The sequence below is a fragment of the Uloborus diversus genome, unplaced genomic scaffold, assembly GCF_026930045.1.
Source record: "Uloborus diversus isolate 005 unplaced genomic scaffold, Udiv.v.3.1 scaffold_835, whole genome shotgun sequence".
NCBI lineage: Eukaryota > Metazoa > Arthropoda > Arachnida > Araneae > Uloboridae > Uloborus > Uloborus diversus.
The window spans coordinates 37,231-61,700 of NW_026559050.1; the positions used below are offsets into that span (position 1 = coordinate 37,231).

At 34.7% G+C, this 24,470-nt stretch overlaps 1 protein-coding gene across 1 annotated transcript in view; it reads right to left on the bottom strand.

The window, feature by feature from the left end:
• The window catches only part of LOC129233962 (ribosome biogenesis protein SPATA5-like), a gene marked incomplete at its 3' end in the record, with an annotated part of 57,420 nt that extends 35,062 nt beyond the window's left edge, over nucleotides 1-22,358 (bottom strand). Inside the window, exons 1-2 of the mRNA XM_054867873.1 lie at nucleotides 22,298-22,358; nucleotides 18,124-18,319 (exon numbers count right to left, since the gene is read on the bottom strand). Of these exons, the coding sequence (XP_054723848.1) occupies nucleotides 18,124-18,304 (181 nt within the window). The remainder of the gene's footprint in view (nucleotides 1-18,123; nucleotides 18,320-22,297) is intronic.
• Nucleotides 22,359-24,470: the final 2,112 nt, after the last annotated feature.

Below are 24,470 nucleotides of genomic sequence, written 5' to 3' on the forward strand. Positions count from 1 at the left end.
GCAAAGACCCCTCCCCCCCCCCAAAAAAGAGCCTCCCCCCTAAAAATGAAAAAAAAAAACTCTCAAAACAACCCTCCTTAAAAATTTCAATGGCGCAGTCTGTGCCATGACCCCCCCCCCCCCTTGGTCGGCACCCCTGGTTAAATAAATACCTTTGTGCATGAAAAGTAAAATAAGAAATAACAACGTTAAGTTGGCATATTATTATTATTTTATAATTTTCAGTTTTGTTTTTTCAATGCTTTTCAAAAAATGTTTTATTTAAATTTTAAACAAATTAAAGATCAAATGTTTATTTCTTTCTACCCTAAAACTAAGTTCATAAAAAAAATAAAGTAATAAAAAAATAAATAAAATTGAAATACATTATATTGCAATAAAAAAAAAGCTATACTACACCTGCATATGATTGCTACAAAACTTAAAAATATTTGAAAGATGCAAAAAGGATGAAATATTACATGGAAATTAAGTTTGCGAAAAGAAAAAAAAGATAATAAAAATAAAATACATTATTGCAGTACAGAAGCTAACCTATACTTCTATATGAGAGCTTCGAAAGTAAAAAATACATGAAATATTTGAAGGATGCAAAAAGATTGAAATCTAATACACAGCGATCAATTTTCGGCGAAGCACGTGGCTCCGTGTTCGCAAATTTTTATATTTCCATTACTTTATTTATTTTAAACAGCTTTTCAATAAATGATCTATTTTAGCTCACAACAAATTAAAAATCTAATGCTTACGCCTTTTCGATTCGATATTTCTCTGAAATTAAGTTCACAAAAAGAAAATAATAATAATAAACATAAAATAAATTATTTAAATAAAAAAAGCTGTCCTACATTCCCATATAATGGCTTCCAAACTGAAAAATAATTGAAATATTTGAAGGATGCAAAGAGATTGAAATCTCATACACAGCGACCAATAGGGAAGTTTTCGGTTTTTCAATTTTATTTTTGTATGATAGAGTAACATGTATGAACATCATAGGTGAAAAAATTTTTGCGTAGTAGTTTTTTTAAAATTAATTTTTAAAGTTCAAGCGCCTGTGACGTCAGATGGCATAGGAAGTGACGTCCGATAGGAGAGAAACGCTAGCGAACCGGTTCCCATGTCATGGGAGAAACCGAAGAACGTGCATTCGACTTCGAAGATGAAACGTAAAAGGCTTATCTCCTCGCGTTTCTGGAACATTAAACCTCTCATCCTCTCGGAAATATTCGAATATCACCATTGATATTATTTTAGGAAGATTATTTAGATTGTGCTTTAACGAATCCGGCCTCCATAGTGTGTTCAAAAGGATTATTGAATTTCTAAAAAATAAAAATATCAGCACGCTCAAAATGTCCCTAGCGAAAACAAGGGATCTTCGGCGGAAGGCTGCCCATTCGCGCCCTGTGACGTAGGCTCGTGACGTTTCAGAAGAGCGCACTTTTGCGCGTGGATTTTTAAAAATTCATTAAAAATCAACCACGGTGTTTTAAAATTCGGCGATGGTGAATTTTTTTAGTTTTGAAGGTCAATTAACAATATGCAATAGCCAAAATATGAACATTTAATAGGTTGCAACTTCCCTATTCTCCGCGGAGCACGTGGTTCCATGTTTGCATGTTTTTATTCTTCCATTACTTCATTTATTTTTAACATCTTTTCAATAAATGTTCTATTTTAGCTCACAACAAATTAAAAACCAAATGCTTATTCCTTTCTGATCAATTGTTTCCCTGAAATCAAGTTCACAAAAATAAAATAAATTATAACAAAAACAAAAGCTATCACTCATTAGCATATAATAGCTTCCAAACTGAAAAATAATTTAAATATTTGAAAGATGCAAAAAGATTGAAATCTTAAGCACAGCGATCAATTTTCCGCAAAGCACGTGGCTCCATGTTCGCATACTTTTATTCTTTCATTAATTTATTTTAAACAGCTTTTCAATAAATGTTAAATCAAATGATTATGCCTTTCCGATACGATATTCCCTGAAATAAAGGTCATAAAAAGAAAAAATAAAAATCATAAAATGAATTATGAAAATGAAAAAAGCTGTCCTACTTTTGCATATAAGAACTTCCATACTGAATAATGATTGAAATATTTGAAGGATGCAAAAATATTGATATCTTAAGCCTTGGTTTCCTAGAAGCGAATCGCCGATCTTCGACGTCGCTCATCGACGTAATGCTGAAATCAAGTGGATTCCGACGTGACCACTCAGAACGTCGAATTGGCTCGGGCGCGCATGAGCAGAAGAATCAAGTTTTCGCCTCGGCGAGGAACGACCAGTGAGAACGACGCCGACGCTAAGCGTGTTCGCTTCTAGGAAACCAATGCTTGGTACACAGCAACGAATTTTCCGCGAAGCACGTGGCTCCATGTTTGCACTTTTTTTATCGTTTGAATCTTCGATTTTTTAACAGATTTTCAACAAATATTCTATTTTAATTCAGAAGTAATTGAAAAGCAAATGTTTATCCCTTTCAAATTTGATACTTCCCCCTGAAATTAAGTTCACAAAAGCAAAAAAAAAAGAATAAAAATAAAACTACATTTGCACAATAAAAAAAGTTTATTCTGTATTGATAGCATCTGAACTTTACAGCTTATCCTAGAAATGGCGACACAAAAGGCTTAAGGACTATCCATCCCCCCACAAGCTTCACACAATAGCTCTTTGAAAAAAAAAAAAAAAAACTGCACATAGGGGAGTGGTTTATTACACTATTCTCCATTGATAAAGCTTCTTTTTTTGCCACCATTTTTCTGATCATTAGAAGCGATCTGATTGGTCAAGCTGCGTACGCTTGCTGAACGAAATTCCGCGAACTGAAATCGTTTCAGCAAGCGTCAAAATGGCCCAGTTAATGAAGGTACAAAAATAGGCTTTGTCGCAACTAATTTAGGGAAAGCTGAATTTTTGCAGGATGTTAGCAAATAAAGTATACACTAAAAAAATACAAAGTCCCGACCCCCACCCCTCTTGCTTTCCCCCCACTCCCTCCGAAACACTGCAAGAGTAGTACTATGGTAACTTTTTTCGTGTCGCAACTAATTAAGGGAAAACTGAATTTTGGCAGGACGTTAGTAAATAAAGAAAACACTTAACAAACACAAAGTCCCTTACCCCTCTTGCTTTCCTCCCCACCCTCTCCAAAACAATTAGACCATCAAGAGCAGTACTATGATTATACAAATACAAATACAAATGTGACGACCAGCAACAGGCTCTGGGCCCAGCTAGGCTGGTCCTAGTCAATTAATTAGTCCCCAATGAAGATCAATGGCCCTCTTAAAGCTAGCCACTCCATTGCTCATTACCGCCTCTTCCGGTAAGCTATTCCAAGTGCCCACGACCCTGCTAAAGTAGTAGTTTTTCCTGATTTCCAAGTTAGCCTGAGATTTAAATAGCTTAAAACAATGACCCCTTGTCCTGCTTTCCCCGCAAAAATTTAATCCATTTACATCTTTCATTTTGATAAATTTAAATAACTGAATCATGTCCCCTCTGACTCTCCTTTGCTCCAGGCTATACATGTTAAGCCTATTGAGTCTGGTATCATAATCTAAATCTGAGAGTCCCCTTACTAATTTAGTTACCCTTCTTTGAACCCTTTCCAATACGAAAATATCTTTCTTCAGATAAGGCGACCAAAACTGAACAGCATACTCCAAATGAGGTCTTACTAAACTCCTATATAAAGGCAGAAGAACTTTCTTAGATTTGTTTGAAATAGATCTCTTGATGAACCCAAGCATTTTGTTGGCTTTGTTACTAGCAATACTGCACTGTTGACTAAACTTGAAGTCCTGATTTATAAAGACACCCAGATCCATAACATTTTCAGCCTGATTTATGACTGAACCCTGTAAATGATATCTCACACGCTTATTTCCATGACCTAAGTGTAGCACTTGACATTTCCCTACATTAACTGCCATACCCCATTTATCTGCCCACTTAGTAATATGATCTAAATCCTCTTGCAGCTGTTTTACTTGTTCTTCATTTTCAACAATCCCCATAACTTTTACATCGTCAGCAAAACAATTCATGCTTCCAGAAATATTTTCATTGATGTCATTCATAAATATAATAAACAAAAGAGGCCCTAAAACTGATCCCTGAGGAACCCCACTTAAAACATCACTCCAATTAGAATGATTTCCTCTCACAACTACTCTTTGCTTCCTACCAGTAAGCCAATTTCTAACCCAAAGTAAAGTTTTTCCTCCTATTCCAATGTCAGCTAACTTGCTGAGAAGAGCAACATGCGGTACCTTGTCAAAAGCTTTTTGAAAGTCAATATAAACAACATCCACACATTTTTTGTTATCTAAAGCTGAGGTAACCTTGTCGTAGAAATGCAATAAATTAGTAGTACAGGATTTACCTTTCCTGAAACCATACTGCAAACTAGTCAACAGACTATTAGTCTCTAAGAACATCATGATCTTAATTTTGATCAAAGTTTCGAAAGTCTTACAAATCACCGAAGTCAAACTTACAGGTCTATAATTCCCAGCAAGACCTTTAGACCCCTTCTTGAAGAGGGGCGTTATGTTAGCCAGCTTCCAGTCCTCTGGCACCGTCCCCGAGTTATAAGAAGCATTGAAAATATTCAAAATAACATCCACTAATTCCTCTGCACATTCAACTAAAATTTTTGGATAAATATTATCTGGTCCCGGAGCTTTAGTTGCTTTAATCTTTTTCAAATGAAATAAAACCTCCTCCCTGGAAAATACAAAATCCTCAAGCTGTATAATAGCTTGTGTCTTGTTAGTGTCAACTGTTGAGATACAGTTATCGTTAAACACACTGGAAAAAAAGTTATTCAGAACATTTGCAATATCCCTATCGTTTTGGATTAAATTTCCATACTCATCAACCAAAGGCCCAATTTGACTGTTTCGAGCTTTCCCAGAATTAGCGTAAGCAAAAAACCTCTTAGGGTTCCCATCAATGTCATCTGCCAGCCTTTGCTCCAATTCCCTTTTCTGAATCCGTACCAAATACTTAAAATTTCGCCTTGCCTTACCATACTGGAGCCTCTCCGCACTCTGACCAGTTTCTTTAAACTTACGAAAAGTGGCTTGTTTATAATTAAGAGCTTCTTTAGTCTCCCTGGAGAACCACATGGGCCAAATTTTGGTATTAACACCTTTTCTCCTAAATGGAACATAGTTCCCAACGGTTTTAGCAAGTTTATCCTTAAATTCCGTCCACTGCTGATCTACGTCGCTATTTTCCAACCCTGACGAAAAAACCTCTTTCAAGCTCTGCCTAAGTGCAACAAAATCAGTGTTTCTGAAATTGGGCACAAACCTAAAATTATCATCTTTGCACACTTCAAATTTAACCCGGAACCTAATGCTGTTATGATCACTATCTCCAATATGCTCCCCTACACTCAACCCCTGAACAAAACTACCTATGTCACAAAAAACTAGATCCAAAATTGCCTCCTCTCGAGTTCCCTGAGTTACAACTTGATCTAAGAAACAGTCACCAATTACTTTTAAAAATTCCTCTTCTTTGCCATTACCAGGATAAAAATTATTCCAATCAATACCGGGAAAATTGAAATCCCCCATTATGATAACGGATCCCTTACTGGACATGTCACTAATAATACGGTACATCTGTTCATCTTGTCCCTGGTTTGAATTAGGTGGCCTATAAATGTTTCCAAAGCGTAGCTTTTTGCCCTTACTGCTCATCAACTCCAGCCAAACCATATCAATATCAGTAGGCTTATCATTTATGACCAATTCATTGCAAATAAAATTGTCTCTAACATAAAATAAAACCCCACCACCTCTTTTACCTACTCTATCCTGTCTGAACAAATTATACCCAGCAATATGTAATAACTCTGCATCAGATTCGGTAGCCCATGTCTCTGTAATTCCAATAACATCCAACTTCTCATCCATAACTATGCTTTTCAATTCATCCATCTTGTTCCTAATACTGCGAGCATTGGTATAGAAAACTTTAAGCATGCCTAAGTTGCTTTTATTTAACACAATGAAATTTCCTAAATTACAATTGTTAACATTACTACTCTTGTTCGTCACTTTATTTCCATTTCTAGCAATACCCAAAAAAATTTCATTCTCTCGATACCTGATGCTTGAACCATGCCCCCCATTCCAACTTAGTTTTTTGACTCCGAATCCCTTAAAATTAATCCACTAACCATTTTGACCCCTGTAGAGCTCAGATGCAGGCCATCCCTAGCAATCCAATCCCGTTTACAATGACTCCATACATCAATGAACCTGATACTGCGCTTTTCGCAAATTGACTTCAGTAGCAAGTTCATACACCTCGCACGTTGATTTAGCCAGCTCCTATGCACTCCATACCTGGGAAGCAAACCAACCACTTGGACATTCGTCGAAAAGCTGGTTGCTTTATCCAACAGGGATTCCCATTCCCTAGAAAACTCCTCATTTTTACTGTGGCCTACATCATTTGCTCCCACCCACAAAGTAACCATGTCCTCCTTATTCAATACTCCCTTCTTTTCAGCAACCATATTAACGTCTTTTACCCGAGCCCCTGGTAAACAACACCTAGCCACCTTACGCTTTACTCTCCCAACTGTGTTACCCACCTCCCTTACCATAGAGTCCCCCAAAATTACACCCTTAGTTTCCCAATCTAACTCCTCATTTGAAACTTCCCCCTGAATCTCTGGAACATTTATACCCTCTACAACTGGCCTACACCCTAATGCTAACTGGGCTTCCAAAACTAGCATCTTAAGTCTTAAGTCTGAGAGTTCAGCACATTTAGTGCAAATATAATCCTCCTCAAAAACAGACTCATTTTCCCCCTTATACAGGCAGAACATATGACATAAATCACAAGAGATCCACCTGTCCCCCTTCCCACTCTTTACCTCTTTCATAATGCATATAACACCCATTTCTACTCGGTGAATATGTTCCAAAAGGCAAAACAAAAAGATAAAAATGCAAAAAAACACAGAATAAATACTAAAAACAGCAGTAAATAAACAGAGTTGCTACACACCCAATAAAGCACACAAGATCAAAAACCAGGAGATCACCACATGTTAGGCTTAGCTCCAAAAAATGCAAAAACACTTCAAGAATACAATAACAGCTAAAATGAGCCCCCAAAACACAATAAAACTAAATTATATGATAAAGTGAAGTAAAAAAACCTAAAACTAGACAGTAATAATGAAAAATTATAGTAAGAAGTACGCTTTTCTTTTCACAACTAATTAAGATAAAGCTGAATTTCTGCAAGATGTTAGTACATAAAGTGTACACTAAAACCTTGACAGTCTGGTGGCCCTAACCCCTCTTGCTTCCCCCCCCCCCTCCTTGCGAAACATTGCACACTGATCAGTTCAGTACTATGATTATAAGCGTACAGCTTGAAAATTTATGATGTTACTGAAATGTTCCTTTTTTTTATTTCACTCCTAACTATTGTAAACCAGTGATGCCCAACCTAAGGTCCAGGCAAGGCCGATCCTAGCAGGTGTGCAGAGTGTGCACCGCACAAGGACGGCCAAAGCAAGGGGCGGCCGCATCATGTAGTTCTTATAAGCAAGAAAAATTCCTCAAGAATTTCTTATTAGATAACTTATAATAAGTCGAATAAATATGATGAATTTTAAACGTTCAGTTGTCAAAGTAAGTGTCGATTTCCCGACAGCATAGCATAGTTTAAGAAAAATAGAATGTTTGGGAACATTGTGTTGGTTCATTGTCCATTAATACTTATTCTTTACACAAATGCTTCATTTGGTTGCAAAATTTGTGACAGAACTGGTAATCAGGCATGGATACAGGGGAGGGGAAATGGCTCCCTCCTGAAGCATGAAAGGGTGCCTTCTAAAAGGAGCTCCGAGGGCGGCCATTAATGTTTACCCCCCAAGCTTTTATAGACTTAAACAATGAAGACATATTTTATTTATGAAAAAAAAAATCTATACTAATTAGATACTCTCGCAAGCATTTCGAACAACAAATTATGTGTTCAACAATCGTGGATGCATGGAAAGAAAGTGGAAAATTGAGACAATTTTGAGAATCAAACATATGAATGACAAACTAAAATTTTGTAATTTCCCCCCTTTACGGCAATTTTTCCTTATTATAATTCCGAATGAACTGCCCGTTTCAGATCAGGTAGGAGGACAGGGCTCTTGCCCTGGGTAGCAAATTTAAACGAAGCTCCAAGGCGAAGATCCAAAAGGACTTTAATTTCGGAAAATTTCGCTTGTTGAACCACTGATCTTAAGCCTGTGATTCCCAATTAAAGTTATTTATTAAGTCTTTGATTCACCCCTTCCACCTTAACTTAATCTAACGTAGCCTAAAAATGTTGGCTCCAAAATGTGTTTTTAGAGGACAGCCCTTCCTACTATCATCAAAAATTGCTTAATGACATTTTTCGGATTTCTTTTTCCGAAATTTTTACAATGGACGTTTTGCGATTACTAGCAAAGACAGTCTCAATTAGCGTCTTTAGTGAGGCCCCTAATCCCACCCCCTATCACTTAATTTATTGAAAAACAAACTAAAATTACATTTCTCAAACACCAGTTTCAAGAACTTTCGGGGAGGGATCCCGGATCCCCCTTTTCTCCAATGCAATCACTATACCTCAAAATTTCGTTTTTAGACGGTTCCGAGGAGCCACAGAACCCTTCCTGCCTAAACTAGCCTAAAATTGACTTCAGTTTCAAAAAACAGTTCTTGAGGGCACACTGAACCCCCGCCCGCTCTTAGCCCCATCGTTATCAAACAATGCCTAAAATACGTTTTTGGGACTTCAATTTCTAAAAAATTTCGGAGGAGAACTGCTTGGCTTATGTAACTTTTTACCGCGGTAGGGCATACCCATCAATTGTCGAGGTGAGGTGGACAAAAGTCTATAGTTGTATTTTTCCGATATTAATATCGAAAAACATCCGTTAAGATCCGCCGAAGCGTCCCAGTTTCGTTAACGTCACCAAAGATAGTATAAAATTGCGCTTGGAACATCCCTTAGAGAATTAGAAACATCCGCTTGGGAGCCCAAAACCCTTCCTTCTAAAAAATAGCCTATAATGGATTTTAATTCTGAAAAATATTTCAATTCGGAATATTTTCCCGTTTCCCCTATTGTTTTCAAATATATAGCCAAAAATGGGTTTTTGAAACAATAGTGCCGAGAAATTACTGGAGGAAAACTGCTAGATCCCCTAACGTCACCAAAGACAGCTTAAATTTGCGAACTTCAATTTCGAAAACTTTTGATGGGAGACGATTGAGTCTCCCTCCTTCTACACTGTAAAAAAAATCCGGAAACGTTTCTGAGTATATCGTGCAGCTGTGGTTCATGAAAGTTTCAAAAACGTTTCTGAGTATTTCAGAATCCTCTTTCTGTAATGTCCAGAAACGTGTCTGAGTATTTCGGAATCCTCTTTCTGAAATTTTCAAAATCATTTCTGAGTATTTCGGAATCCTCTTTCTGTGATGTCCAGAAACGTGTCTGAGTATTTCAGAATCCTCTTTCTGTAATTTTCAGAAACGTTTCTGAGTATTTCGGAATCCTCTTTCCGTAATTTCCAGAAATGTTTCTGAGTATTCTGTGCAGCTGTGGTTCATGAAAGTTTCGAAAACGTTTCCGAGTATTTCGGAATTCTCCAAACAATTTTCAAAAACATTTCCGAGAATTTCGGAATCCTTTTTCCGTGATTTTTTCTAAAATATAATCCTTTATTATAGTATTGCATACCATATCAGTTTCAATTCTTTCATATCTAAGAGCAATAATACAAGCAATTTTAGAATCATTCGTGAATTTTTTTTTTTTGAATTTCTAATGACAAATAGCATGGTTAACAGCATAACATATGCACAGCTATAAATTTTTGAAAAATTATGAAATAATCTAGTAGTTTCATTCCTAATCACAAAATCGTCGGGGAATTGGAGGGGGGGGGGGGGTACCTTCTGAAAAGTGGGGATTGTCTGTTAAACAATCTTAAACTTCAGTTTTTCTCTCAATATTTTCAAGACAAAACTATCAACATATTGTATTTTTAATGCAGAACTTAAAAACATATCTTATATCAAACTTGATAGCTTTTATCTTCGGATAAAATTTGACAGGACTTACCTACCCTTCGCGTTCTGGAATTCGTTCACCTCAAGTCAATTTCTCTGACGAACAAAGTGTACCGAAAAGTACCAACAGAGAAATTGATGAATTTAAATATGACATCAAGTCCCCCTGCTGGAACCATTCGGGTTGATTCTTCTGTTCTTGCCCTTTTCCAGCTCATCACAAATATAAATACTTATTCAAAATAGGTTACTGATTTTATTTTTACAGTGTGCGCGAAATGCAATATATATTTTATTTATTAAAACATTGAACTCTATTACATGATTATTCCATTTCATATATACGAGAATCCTCCCCCCCCCCACCATAAGAGTGATGGTGCACCCATAAAATGCTATAAAGCGTCCCCCCCCCTTAAAAAAGCAACCCCCTGTAAATGTCAATGGCACAGTCTGCGTGGTGAATGCCCCTCGTCTTCTCCCCATATGTACATTGTATATTAATAACATAGTTTTTTAAAAAATGATCACTTTTAAAACAATGACATGAAATAATATTACTTTTTATTTTGGCATGTTCCATTTTTGCCACTGACTCATTCCTCCTGACTGTCCTACATTAAACTAGTATGCATGCAGTAGGTACTGTCCTGAGGAAGACAAATTATAGGGACTTGTTTCTTAATTTAGCCGAGGTAAAAAACCCCTACTTTTAAATTTTAGGTTTAAGCTCTTGTTTATTGCATATAGTTTAGCATGTGGTGCATTTGGCCCAATGTAATGCTTATATTAGAGCTTAAACACTCTCTATTTAGTAAGTAGTTTAATATCTTTTGGTCTTTTGACCATATTTATCGAATCTTCCACGGCTGATGAGCTCCGAATTCAACCTTTCAACTTTATTCTAATAATTGTTACTTTTAATTTTCTTTTTCTCATTGCTATTCATTGCTTGTGTATTTCATATATATACAAAAATATATTACTGAGAAATGATTCTTGTTTGTTATATTTGCAGCTTCTTTCCCTTAAGGGCAGGTAATGAAGCTCTGCTGAGATAAATAATATTTCATGTATAATATAAATTATAAATGAAAGTATCATATACATTATAAATCAAAGTATCATATAAATTATAAGTCAAATACTTTAATATGGTGAAAAAATACAAAATTATTTATTTTATTAAGTCTTTTTTTTTTTTTTTTTTTTGCTTTTGGTAAAATTGAGGCTCGTAAAACGAAAAAATTGAAGGCACTTTTATATACATATATGAATCTATTTGTTAAAGAAATTAATACACATTTAACTAATTTAAAGCGTTTCGCTAATGCAAATATTTAAAGAGATATCATCATTTAGACAATACTGAAGCACTATGTTCCTAATTACAAGAGATAGTTTTTTTTTTTACTTCATACAATCTAGCTACACTGTTTACAAGAGAATGAAAACATGCAACCTTAAAGATGAACTATCAAACCTCACAATTTGCATATTATAACATTTAATTTCATAATGCTTGATACATAAATGTTCAGTCAAATATTAACTGAGATTAACACATAAAAACAAAGTACACAATAACACTTATTTAAAGTTTTTTATAATCTTCAATTCATAAATTTTACAGAATAAAACTAGACACACTTGCACTTTAAACATGTGTTCTATGTAATGTAAAATATTTTCAAATTGCAATAGTTCACAACGAAAAAATGATACTGAGGAAAATAGTTTTTTTTTAACGAGATTTATATGAACTAAATCACTTTAAAGTAATGGAGTTGCAAAGCGACTTACCTATTCGTCGGTGGTGGTCTTTTGCAGGCTTTAGTCACCAAAAAGGTGATTTTTATGACAGAATAAAATTTTGCCTACAAAAATTACCCATTTGGTCATAGGGGGATTTAGGACTGAGTTCCTGGGGGGGCAGGATATTTTTTTTTTGGAACAACATTTTTAATTGCCCTCCCCCCTTCCATGTTTTTGTCTGTTTTCTGTCATGAGTAAGGCCTTACTTTTTTATGTGTCTTTTTCATTACTGTGTGTAATCATGCTGGCCTTTTTAAATTGACCTTAAAAGAGAGGGGGCTGTTATTAAGAGAGTGACGCAGTGCTAAGTTTTACGCTTTAAAAGTGCTTTGTGATGCAAGTTAATACTTTAAAAGAAATGGTGCACAGATTTAGAGAATAGGTATCAAGAGAGTAACATACTACCCATTTGAACAATTCTTAATTTATACACTTGATAAGAAATAAACTTGAAGCACACTTTGCTTAGGAGTTTTAAAGACTTGTCTAATTATTTTCAAGGTTTGGTTGGTTAGATTGGGTTTTTGACTCAAGAGCCCTTGTAGGCTATACTGCGCCAATTCTTTTCAGGGATTTTAGAACCTATCAATAATTTGCACTTTCCAGTCTTTGAAATTGAGTAGTAGATTATACAGTTGTACAGTATTGTTCAAACTTTGTAAGAAACGGCTATTTTAAGTTTAAAAGAAAAAATAAACTTTAATTTACTATTCAAAAAAGAAAAAATCATGATTTTTTTTGTTATAAGATTTTGGAAGATAAGTTGTTACTATATAAACTCCTCCCAAAACTGGGGGGCATTGTGCCCTTTGCCCCCCCCCCCCATAAATCCACCCATGCTCTTCTGAACTATTCAAAAACGAAAAAATGATTTTTTTTTTTAATTTTTGGAAGATGTGTTGTTACTATCTAAAGTCCTCCCAAAACTGGGGGGGCATTGCCCCCTCTGACCCCCCATAAATCCGCCTATGCATTTGGTAGAAAGAAGAAAAGTATCCAAGAAAAAAGTTAATTACCTACACAAGTTATGCGACGCAACGAATTTACATGGCGTCCTCTCGGCAGTTATTTGGTTTTTAATTTCAGTTTGTATTCCTTCCGCGAGCATGCGTCGAGAAGTTGCACTTAATAAGTGACATAGCTTCAAATTCAATCTCATAACGATACATTAGCAAGAAAATATAAGACTTTAAAATTATCTTCAGTGAATTCATGCGAGGAACAGAACTTCTATTAATGGCCTTGATGAGTGTTACTTCGCACATGAGTCATCACTTCCACTTACTTTTCTAGAGAGAAGAACAACTTATTGCTTTAGATCAGAAAAATGCATTTGACAGGAGGATTTTATTTATTCCAAAGAATTTTTCTCTGAGACAAAAAAAAAATTACCGATTTTTTTTCTTGCGCAATAAGATTCTTGGTTTTCATTGCGTGCTTTAACAAGTTTCAGTTTGGATTTGGTGTTGGACTATAAAATTGCCGTGTGAGCTGCGCAGGCGTCGACTCTTACTTTCTTTTTAAACGGGAAAGGTATTTGATAAGAGCAGAAAACTGCTGAGGGCGTACGAATCTGTTTATTACGGAAAGCTTTTTTGTATATTCAGAGAGGTTTCCGAGATTTTTTACAGTGTAGCAACATCAACAAAGGTAACCCAAAACTGCTTGTTTAAAACTTCAGTTTCGGAAAATTTTCGGGAAGAGCGTCGATCCTTCCTACGCTACAGTCACAAAATAGCTTCAAACTGATTTCAATTTTGAAAGAATTTTAGGAAAGAACTCCAACATTACTATCACCTGAAGTCTCGAAAAAGTTCCTAAAATTGCGATATTTGACGTCAATTTCGAAAAATTTTCCATGCACCCTGAATATTCCGGACTCTTTTGTCCTTGCAATTGAACACAACCAAAGATTAACTAAAGCTATTTTTCATACGCCAATTTCGACAATTTTCTTGGAGCAATCCCCCCCCCCCCCCGTTTCCCCCTCTTCCGTCCTTTCTCTGATGTCACAGAAGACAGACTATAAAATGCGTTTTTAAGACTAGTAAATATCGGTATCTATTACTTTTTTCAAAGATATAAATTGTACCTAAGGAGTTTCTTACTATAAAACTTTTCTTCCTTTTCATAAGTTCATCATTTTTCTGTTTTTTCTTTTTTAAATTAGAATTTGGTACAGAAATTTGAAGAAAAATTTATATAGATGTAAAGGATTAGTCAAAATATGCAAAATACTCTTGAGGGGCGGCACATCAGGTCTTTGGACATGGGCGGCCGACACCCTAGGATCGGCCCTGGGCCCAGGTGCCACATCCGGCCCGCGAAGCTGATCCTCGATAGTCTACAAAATAAGGCTAATGCTTGACTAACTATTTAAGCTTTAAATAAATCAGGAACAATATATTTTAACAGAGATTATTTTCTCGTAGCAGATACTATTAATGTTAAATATTACTTTTAGTTATATTTTTTTAGTCTTAGATGCCATCTTCTAATATTACGTTGGTTTGGTCCGAAATATTGTTACAGTGCATTCCACTAGTGTCCACACATAGACGTGCAATCGAACATAGCTTTACGACAGATACAGTTTGAAACACATGTTTTCAATTGCAAGATATTAATTGGAGAAGTTCACTTGAAGCAGAGGTAATCTTCATGAACTTAGGAATCAGTCTGTTGCATGAAGTATATTGTCAACCCCTTCTAGGGGATGTTTAAAACCTAACCAAGTTTGAATCTGGTGCTGACCCTAAAAACTCTGGTGGTAACCTTAAAAAGATGTTGACGAGTGACGTCTGAAGTTGGGAGAAGTTTTGATAAATCAAAAGTGGATTTTAGGGACATTTTTGCGATTACTTGCTTTTCACAAACTTTTATTCAAACTAGGTTAGGTTTTAAATTTCCAGTTGAAATATATTTCAAGCAACAGATTGATTCCTAAGATCATGATAATTACCTCTGCTCCAAGTGAAATTCTCCTACTCATATCTTGCAACTGTGTTACAAACTGTAGCTGTCATAAAACTGGGTTCGATGGTACGTCTATGTGTGAACACTGTAGTGGAATGCATTGTAACAATATTTCAGATCAAGCCAACAAACTGTTAGATGATCACTTATAACAAAAAATTGTAGTTATAATAACTTGATGTCTTTTTTTTTTTGTTGAATGCAACCTGTTTTTCAGAAACCAGTTGCAACAGTCTTCGAGTTGTAACATTTCGCAAAACAATGGTTCACACAAATCAGTTTCATGGGCGGATGTGACCCGTGGGCCGTAGGTTGTGCACCACTGGTTTATAATATTGTAAGAAGTGAATTAAAAAAAGGAATACTCTGGTATCATCATTAGTTTTAGCTGTAAACGTATAATCATAATACTGCTCTTGCAATGTTTCGGACGGGGCAGGGGGGGGGGGGGAAGCAATAGGGGTAGGGATTTTGTGTTTTTTTAGTGTATACTTTGTATACTAACATCTTGAGAAAAAAAATTAGCATTCCCCTACTTAATTGGGACACGAAAAGCGTATAATCAAAGTACTGTTCTTGCAATGTTTCGAAGGGGTGGGGAAAAGGGGTGGGGGTCGGGACTTTGCCTTATTTTAGTGTATACTTTTTGTACTAACATCTTGAAAAACATCCGCTTTCCCTTAATTAGATGCGACACGAAAAGAGCATAATCATAGTACTGCTCTTGCAATGTTTCGTAGGGGGGAAGAAAGAGTGGTAGGGATTGGGACTTAGTACTTTTTTGAAAAATACATTACATACTAACATCCTGCCAAAATTCAGCTTTCTCTTAATTGCTACACGAAAAGCGTACAATCATAGTACTGTTCTTGCAGTGTTTCTGAGGGGGGGAAAGGGGAAGAAAGAGTGGTGGGGGTCGGGACTTTGTACTTTTTTCAAGAATAGATGATGTACTAACATCCTGCCAAAACTCAGCTTTCTCTTAAGTAGTTGCAACACGAAAAGCGTATAATCATAGTACTGCTCTGGCAATGTTTTGGAGGGGGTGGGGGGAAAGCAAGAGGGTTGGGGGTCGGGACTTTGTATTTTTTTAGTGTATACTTTATGTACTAACAACCTGCAAAAATTTAGCTTTCCCTAAATTAGTTGCGACACGAAACCTTTATTGACTGGGCTAAAAGTAAGATTTTCATAGCACTCGCGGAGAAAAAAAAAAGAGATTTTAGAGACTAAATCATGAAAATAGAGGCTTAAGAGACACTCAAATAAAAAAGAGACAAATAGCTAGAAAAGAGACTAGTTCCGAGGCCTGTATTTGGAGTATGCTGTTCAGTTTTGGTCTACTTATGTTAAGAAAGATATTAATGTATTGGAAAGGGTTCAAGGGTGGGTTACAAGGCTAATAAATGTACTTTCTCATTTAGACTACGATTCCAGGCTTAGAATGCTAAAAATGCAGTCTAGAGCAAAGAAGAGACCGAGGGGACATAATTCAGTTGTTTAAATTTATTAAAATGAAAGATGTTACAGGGCTAAAGTTTAGCACTGAAAACAGGACAAGGGGTCATTGTTTTAAGCTATTTAAATCTCAGGCTAACATGGATATTAGGGAAAATTATTATTTTAGCAGGGTAGTGGAATTTTGGAACAGCTTACCGGAAGAGGTGGTAATGAGCAAGGGAGTAGATAGTTTTAAGAGGGCCATTGATCTTCACTGGTGGTTATAAATTGACTAGGACCAGCCTAGCTGGGCCCAGAGCTTGTTACTGGTCGTCACTTTTGTATTTGTATCTGCGGCGTATCTTCCAGGGAGGCATATCTGAAGAAATCCCCCCCCCCCCCTCTTTCTAAGTGTTTCTCATGTTCGCCCAATCGAGTGGCAATGTTAAAATTCATTAATAAACGTTAGTAGAGCTCTTAAATTGCACCATGAAATGGGTTTCTCAATAAATTTCATTTCTCACATCCTTAAACCTGCGTTAGTTTGTGCATTTGCATTGAGTTTTCACCCATTGCAACCCCAAGCCCCAGAAAACTTTGAAATGACCGGCCTGCGTGGATATAAAATTTAAAAAAATGTTTCAATACATATTTTTTTTTCTGTTTGCAATAAAAAAAAATTGCACTAAAATTTTTTTTATTCATAAATATTTCAAGAAATAATTATCAATGAAATATATTTATACATTTGGACAATGGACTATAATATGTACATACATCAATAGTGAATGATAAAAACTATACTGGTCAAAAGTATAAAAAAAAATTAAAGATTAAATTGGGTTTGTTAAGCTACTTTTTCAGCAATTATCATCTGCAGAGAACCTTTGACCTTTTAAGTTTATTATTCAAAATTACATTCATGATTTGATGGCAAAAACATTCAGAAGGTAGATTTCTGCATTAATAATGCATGAAAACTACTTCATGCAAAGAAAAATTTTTTGGGTACTCTTCAAGAATTATCATAAAGCAAAATAGTCACAAAATGAAATAAATACACATTGTTGCTACAGTGTATTTAGGACAGAATTTAATAGAATTTGCTATTAAAAGTTCAAAAAAAGGTATTAGCTATGATCCTTAGTTTAACACCAGAAAGCTTCAGATAATGCTAAATGCTGTAATAATCACACTTAAAAAATTAAACAATAAAAAACTTCTAATAGTTTTTCTAGTAAACCTAGTCTAGTAAACCTTCTTATAAAAAGTCTACATAATTTCCAAGTTGAGCTCAACTGAAATAGAACTCCAAGGCTTAGATATTATTATATGTAGTTAACGCAGTTTCCATCATGAAACAAAAAGCCATCTTATATGGCACTTCCGCAAACAATATACAATTTAAGATAGTTCTACATGCTTGGGGGGGGGGGGGCAGTGGGGGGGATTTCCGCTAGAGCAAATGAGCAGCTCGTATCATAACAGTCAGCAGAAGCACCTGTCACATCGGCCTCATAAGCACAAACAAGCCTCTGTAGGGCTGCCGTTTGACAGATCGTCCCGTCGCATGATACCAACTTATTGCATGTGAGGCGTATACGATAGGGCGGTTTATCTACTTGAAATTACAGTATTTTTTTAAGAAAATCAACATTAAGAAAAAAACTATAAAATAAAATTTCATCTTGATTTTCCACAGATATTGCGTACATTTCATCACTAGGTATTTTCAAAATAACTGTAGTGAAAAAAAATAATGCATTCACTTACATCCTTTTTTATCTTCACATACACTAACTTTAGACAGCTGTAACACACAGTCAGCTTCACAAACTGACTCGTCTTTTACCATTGATCCATCACTAAAATTACAGGCTGCTTCATCAGTGGATCCATATGATGCATCTTCAACAGCCTTGTTACTAAATTGTTTGTTTTTCTTCTTTTTCATTTTTAAATTTTAAACCTTAAAAAAAGAAGAAAAAAATTGAAGTCTGTAAGACAAAATTTTCAATTTTTTTTATTACTCAAATACAGCTTATCAATTAATTAAATGTTATTGCTTGAGAAAAAAAAGGCAGATATGGCTAACACAGACAGCATTCTACAGGGGTCAGAGCGAGTTTGTCTGCTTTATTACTTTCCCTATTTTATCTTATTAAAAATGAAAAGAGCAGTTTGATTTTCTACCATAAGTTCAACATGTATTTCTCATCATCCCAAATTTGTTTCAAAATGTTCAATTCATCATTTTTTATTTAGATTAACTTACTAACAGAACCTTTTCAAGTGGATAAACATGCATTATACCCAGGGTACGTTGGTTCGTATTATGCAAACAACTTTTGTTACAATTTTAATGATAAATATGTTATCCAATGTTGCAACTAACTTATTTACTTTTATGGAAAACATAAAGTTTATAGATAAATATAATATATTAAATTAAACAAAATATTGAATGGACCAACTTTTACTCCGACTTTATGTCAGAACCATGTACATTTTTGCAAGAATCAGAGCAACTTGGGTCTTCATCAACTTCATTGTTGCTCAGAGTTTTGCTTTTTTAATTCTTCTAAAAGTTTTGGTTTTACAGTCTTCATAAAAGTGAACCAACATACTTCAGGTTCTTCGTTTTAAAAAATGCTAAACATCTTTTTTTTTCCCTTCACCATGAAAATATTGAGACTACCTACAAACAGGGCCGGATTTGGAAGTATGGAGGCCCCAGGGCAATTAAGTAGTGGAGGCCCCTAATCAGGGTTCAAAAAGATCATCATATTTTCGAAAAAATATCTGATACTTTGATATATATCTGAATATTTTGATATACGTATATATCCGATATTTTCGACTTGTGAAAGGTAGGATATTTTGTAAAAATTTTACTGTGGGGGTCCCTTTGTTGTGGAGGCCCAGGGCAGTAGCCCCACCTGCCCTCCCCTAAATCCAGCCCTGCCTACAAATAATCCTGAATTAAAAATAAGTTTCACCAGAGGAATTCAATTTATTGCTCCAATCTTAGTGAAAACCGTTTGAAAAAAAAAAGGTGCGGACTTCTGAAAGTTATGCAGCACTGTTTGAATAACATTGTCTGAAATAAAATTGGTTCAATATATCTGTACCATGCAATTTCCTTAATTGGATTTGTAGAACTAGTTGTGCTATCTGTTGATCATGAATTACAATGAAAAATATTGCACTAAAATAATTGAGGATGGCCCAACGTGCAAAGACTCCATCTACATGTCAAAAGTTCACACCACAGGTGAATTTAGAATGAATTCTGGAAGTGTGACAATACCATGGATCTGGGGAGGGGTGAAATCTACATCTGAAATTCATGTGTGTGTGTGTGTGTGTGAGATAGCTTTCATCTTATTACTTGCTCAATGACCCAATGGTTATTTTCTAGTATGCAATAAATATATTTACACAAAATAATAGATGATTATAAACTACAATAGATGTAGAAAGTTATTGGTAAAAATAATAAATCACTGGCTGCCGGCAAATGAACAAGTGCAAACAGATTTTCCTAGGATTTTACCACTCTTTTTACCAGTAAAAACATAGATTTTCCTATGTCCTGGTAAAAACTTAGAGCAGGAATTAAAATGGAGGGAGCAAGTTCAATCATTGGCTTAGCAGAAGTTGACCCAAAAATCCCCATGCACGTGACAAAACAAAGACGAATGGTTTGTACGTTTTGCGAGAAACAAGCGAAAGAAACCTGATTTCTTCCAGAATGCTTTGCTTTAAAATCCATCATGTGAATTGGGGTCTTCGTTTCATGAATGAAAGTCTTCACTCCTTCTATTTCATCTCTTCTCAATGGTAAAAACCAGTTTTTTCCACTAAAACCCCAACCCTGCCCCCTCTACATGAACATGACCCCCAGCATTCCAATAAATTCACCTCTGGTTCACAACGCGTTGAACAGCACTAAAAACCAAGAAACGTCACCACCTGAATCATGAAATGCATCAAGATCAGGGTTCATATTCCATTCAGATAAAAAAATTCCATGACTTTTCCATAACCTCATAAAATTTTTCATGACGATGTTACATGAAGAGAATAGCACTACTGAATTTCAAACCAGTGTTGGTAAAAAACCCGATTTTTTTCAAAAAAAAACGTTTTTTTGTTTAAACCAATTTTTTTTTTTTTTGTTTAAACCGGGTTATTTTGGTTTCAATACTATTTGCGAGAAAAACAATTTTCGGAAGGTAATTAAGGTTCCATGTAATTAACAATTATTCAATAGTCACATTATATCTAATTTCTTGATTAATTAAAGAGATAAGAACAAAATCTTGTAACTAAATTAAATAATTAAAATAGCTTTCTGCAGGGAAATATTGATTGAAATGTTTGATTTGATTAACATATTAGTATGCATGTATATATAGACCCTTTATGATACGAAATACTTCAAGAAGTGGTTGTGATGCGGGTTAAGATAAAATATAATGAAGATCCAAGAAAAAAAACTTTATAAAAACCAACATAATATGAATAATTATCGAATAAAGGTAAAAGTTATATTTTTAAGCATAATCTTTTCAAAAGAACAATTTTCATATTTTTTCTTTCTGATCTTACATAATGTTGATTTTTATATACACAATGTCGCAAATTTTGAAGTAAAGCAAAATGTACAACAGTACATGATTGAACAGTCAAAAAATCGATTGCTATTGTACTGACAAAGTTTTTAAAAAAAGTTCTGCTCTATATTCGACTCCCTTCCTATTTTGGAAAGACTTGGAAAAGATATCGACTATCACTAAAACAAAGAACAAAATCAAAAATACAAAAATTGGTGTAACATGGCTTAAATTACAGCTTATTTACTGGCATACATGTTGCATCCAGCATCGAAGTTTAAAAAATATTAAATGCAAACTCTTTAGAACAAATAAATATGTAGCAAATTCTATTTCAAGAAATTTTTTTTGCCAAAAACGTTATAAACTTTTTTTTAAAATTTGATTCAAAAAATATTATTTGTTTCGCCTCAGAACAAATCTTAATTTTTAGGTGCAAACAATTAACTTAGACTGTTGATTACCTTACAAGTCAAAGTTAAAATTCCAGGAAAGTGCAAATAAATGGGCAAAAATGTCACATCCCTGCAACAGGAGTGAGCAATATTGTAAATTGCATCTACAATAAAAGATTCAATCCTTAGTAAATCTTAACTAATCATTCAAATTAAGCATAATGATGGAAGTTGACTGAAATCTGCTTTATGGCACATATATGAAATAAAAAATATATTAATATTTTTTTTCGATTAAAGCTTGTAATACATTTTAAAGACGCAACTTTGCAATTTTAGTATTTATCTCTGCAACTTAGCTAGGAACTTAGCATAAATGGAATTTTATATTTTTCAATATGTGTGGGAAAATCAATGTATACCTGTAAAATCGAGTTTTTTTTAAAAACCAAAAAAACCGCATGGTTTAAAAAAAAAACAATTGATTTAAACCATGGTTTAAACCAACGTGGTTTAAACCAAACAATCCTGTTTCAAACTTGTCAATTTTTGGAAATGAGCATTTGAAAAACTTCTACGTGAATGTCCCTACCTCATCGAAGCACTTACTTGTGATTGAAAAAATATGTGTACACCTAAAAAACTAGACTATTTTTAGTTGCCTTACTCATATATATTTAAATAAAGTAAAAACACAGTAAGAGGAATATAATGACGCTAAATGTCTAATATTTTTTTATAAACAGGCAGAATGATAATTAAGGGGACAAAGGTTGAAGAAGTCATTACTAAGTTTCAATAAAATTGCTTCAAAAATTGACTTTTAGTGTCAATAGTGCATTTAATCATCCACATAACTGGGCAGCATTTCGGTTCTTTAACGTACAAAGCACCACTCTTTTGTTAATTCATGTTTCTAAACCAGATAGTTACTTTAAAAAGCATTCAGTAGTGAATAAATATTCAGATTCAAATGTACTTGTTTACTTATTTGGGAACAAATCTGATATACCCCCCTCTTGGCGACTTTTTCCTGTTGGCGCCAAAAAAGCGTCGCCAAGAAAACTATGTATGACGTCATATGTCATACATCGTTCTTAGCGATGCTTTTTTAGCGCCAACAGGAAAAAATTCAAATTATGTCATTAATTATTTAATGAAAATAATGCATTAATTTTTTTCCGTTGTTTCTCCGGGATACGAGCCCTCGGTCTCATAGTACTTTCGTAATGAGACCTCGGCTCGCCGGCCCTGCCTCGGTCTCATTACGAAAGTACTATGAGACCTCGGGCTCGCCAGGACCTCGCTGCCGCTCGGTCCGTTATCCCTCCGACTTTTAATATACATCACAGTCGGATATAAGTCACAGATCTCCTCCGTTCAGTATACAATAAAGTCACAGATTTTATGTGAAATTAACACCATTTTTGTGCTACAAAAATGCCAACCAGACCAAAATACAAACTACCAGAAACACACTAAAAACACAATAATTCAAAATATGTTCACTTACCTTTTTTACTTTTCTTTTACTTCCTCACGTGAGGCAGTGCACATATGTTCCGCTCTTAGGAATATTTGTTCGGATTTTAATTCAATGTAATTTAATATTTCTTCATTAATATAATTTCGCCAATCGGCTAAAGTTTGTGATGAAAAAAAATATTGACTTTCAATATCAGCAGTTTTGGTCCCAATTAAAATCTCATATGTTATCAAAAAAATCTCCTCTATTTTCAACTTGCTAGAACTAAACCATGACCCACTCCTGATCGTTGCTTCTTTTCCACAAACAACACCCCCAATAACCTTTCTACAAAAAAAAATTAACCCATCTGAACATTTTTTAGTTTTTTTAATTTTCATAACAGAATTACATCTAGAACATAACATTTCATTCTTAAGTAAACCAATTTCCCTTAAAAATTCTAAAAAAACCTCTTTATTTTCAATTAGTTTAAATATAAAAAATCTATTTAGGACTCCGGTACATCCAAACGTTGGACGACCTGACGAAAAAGAAAAAGAAGATTCATTCAAAAATTTCAATTGATACATTTGGACAACATCACAAACCGAACTCATAATTAAAATAGAAAATTCAACTAAATTAACATTAAAAAACAACAAGAAAAAGAATACTCTAAAATAAAGTTTGAATTGAAACTTTATTTTAGAGTATTCAACTTAAAATCTCCCTAAGAGCGAAACATATGAGCACCTACCTCCTACCACACATACACGTGCAAAAAGACAAACTTCGAGAAACTACTTTCCAGCGTTCAAGTTGCAAAACCAGGGTTGCCAAGTTATCGCCTTATTGGCGATTTTCGTATCGAGCGAAAAATTAAAATCTCGCCAAGAGGGGGGCATATCAGAGGAGAGCCCTTATTTGCACATTTTCAAATGCTTAAGAGATTCAGAAATTCAAGAACACAGTGTTTGATTCCTGATATTGAACATAGCAGTGGGTCGCATGGATTAGTTTTGCGGGCCATATGTTGGGCACTACTATTTTAGAGTATTAGAATTCCCCTATTTCTATATTCTATTGCCAAACTAAAGATCTTTATTTTCTACAACCTTCAAGAAACTAAGATAAACTCTGATAAATTCCTTACGAGTGATGGAATCGAACTTGCATGCAATTGAATGGCTTTTTTTTTTTTTTTTTTGAGTGAGTGCAGCAAAACTAAGAACGTGAAATTTTGCTATTACAGAATATGAAACATAAGAAGTGTTGAAAATAGCAGAAAATTCAAAATAAGTGATGTCCAGGCAGTAAAATCACATTGCAAAAAATGGCAAGCGGCTGCGCCAGAAGTGGATGCAATGAGATTTCAAAATTCAGATTTGATTTTGGGACCGTTCAATTTTCCACTTTTAATAGCTTTATAAAGTATGTACACATAATAAAGTTTTTATGATTGATGGAAACGAACTTGGATGCAATTGAATTACATTTTTTGAGTGGGTGTGGCAAAATCTAGAACGTATAAGTTTGTTACTACAGAATACAAAATATAAGAAGTGTTTAAAATAATGGTAAATTCAAAATGAGTGATGTCCAAGCAGTAAAATCACATTGCAGAAAAAAAAAAAAAAA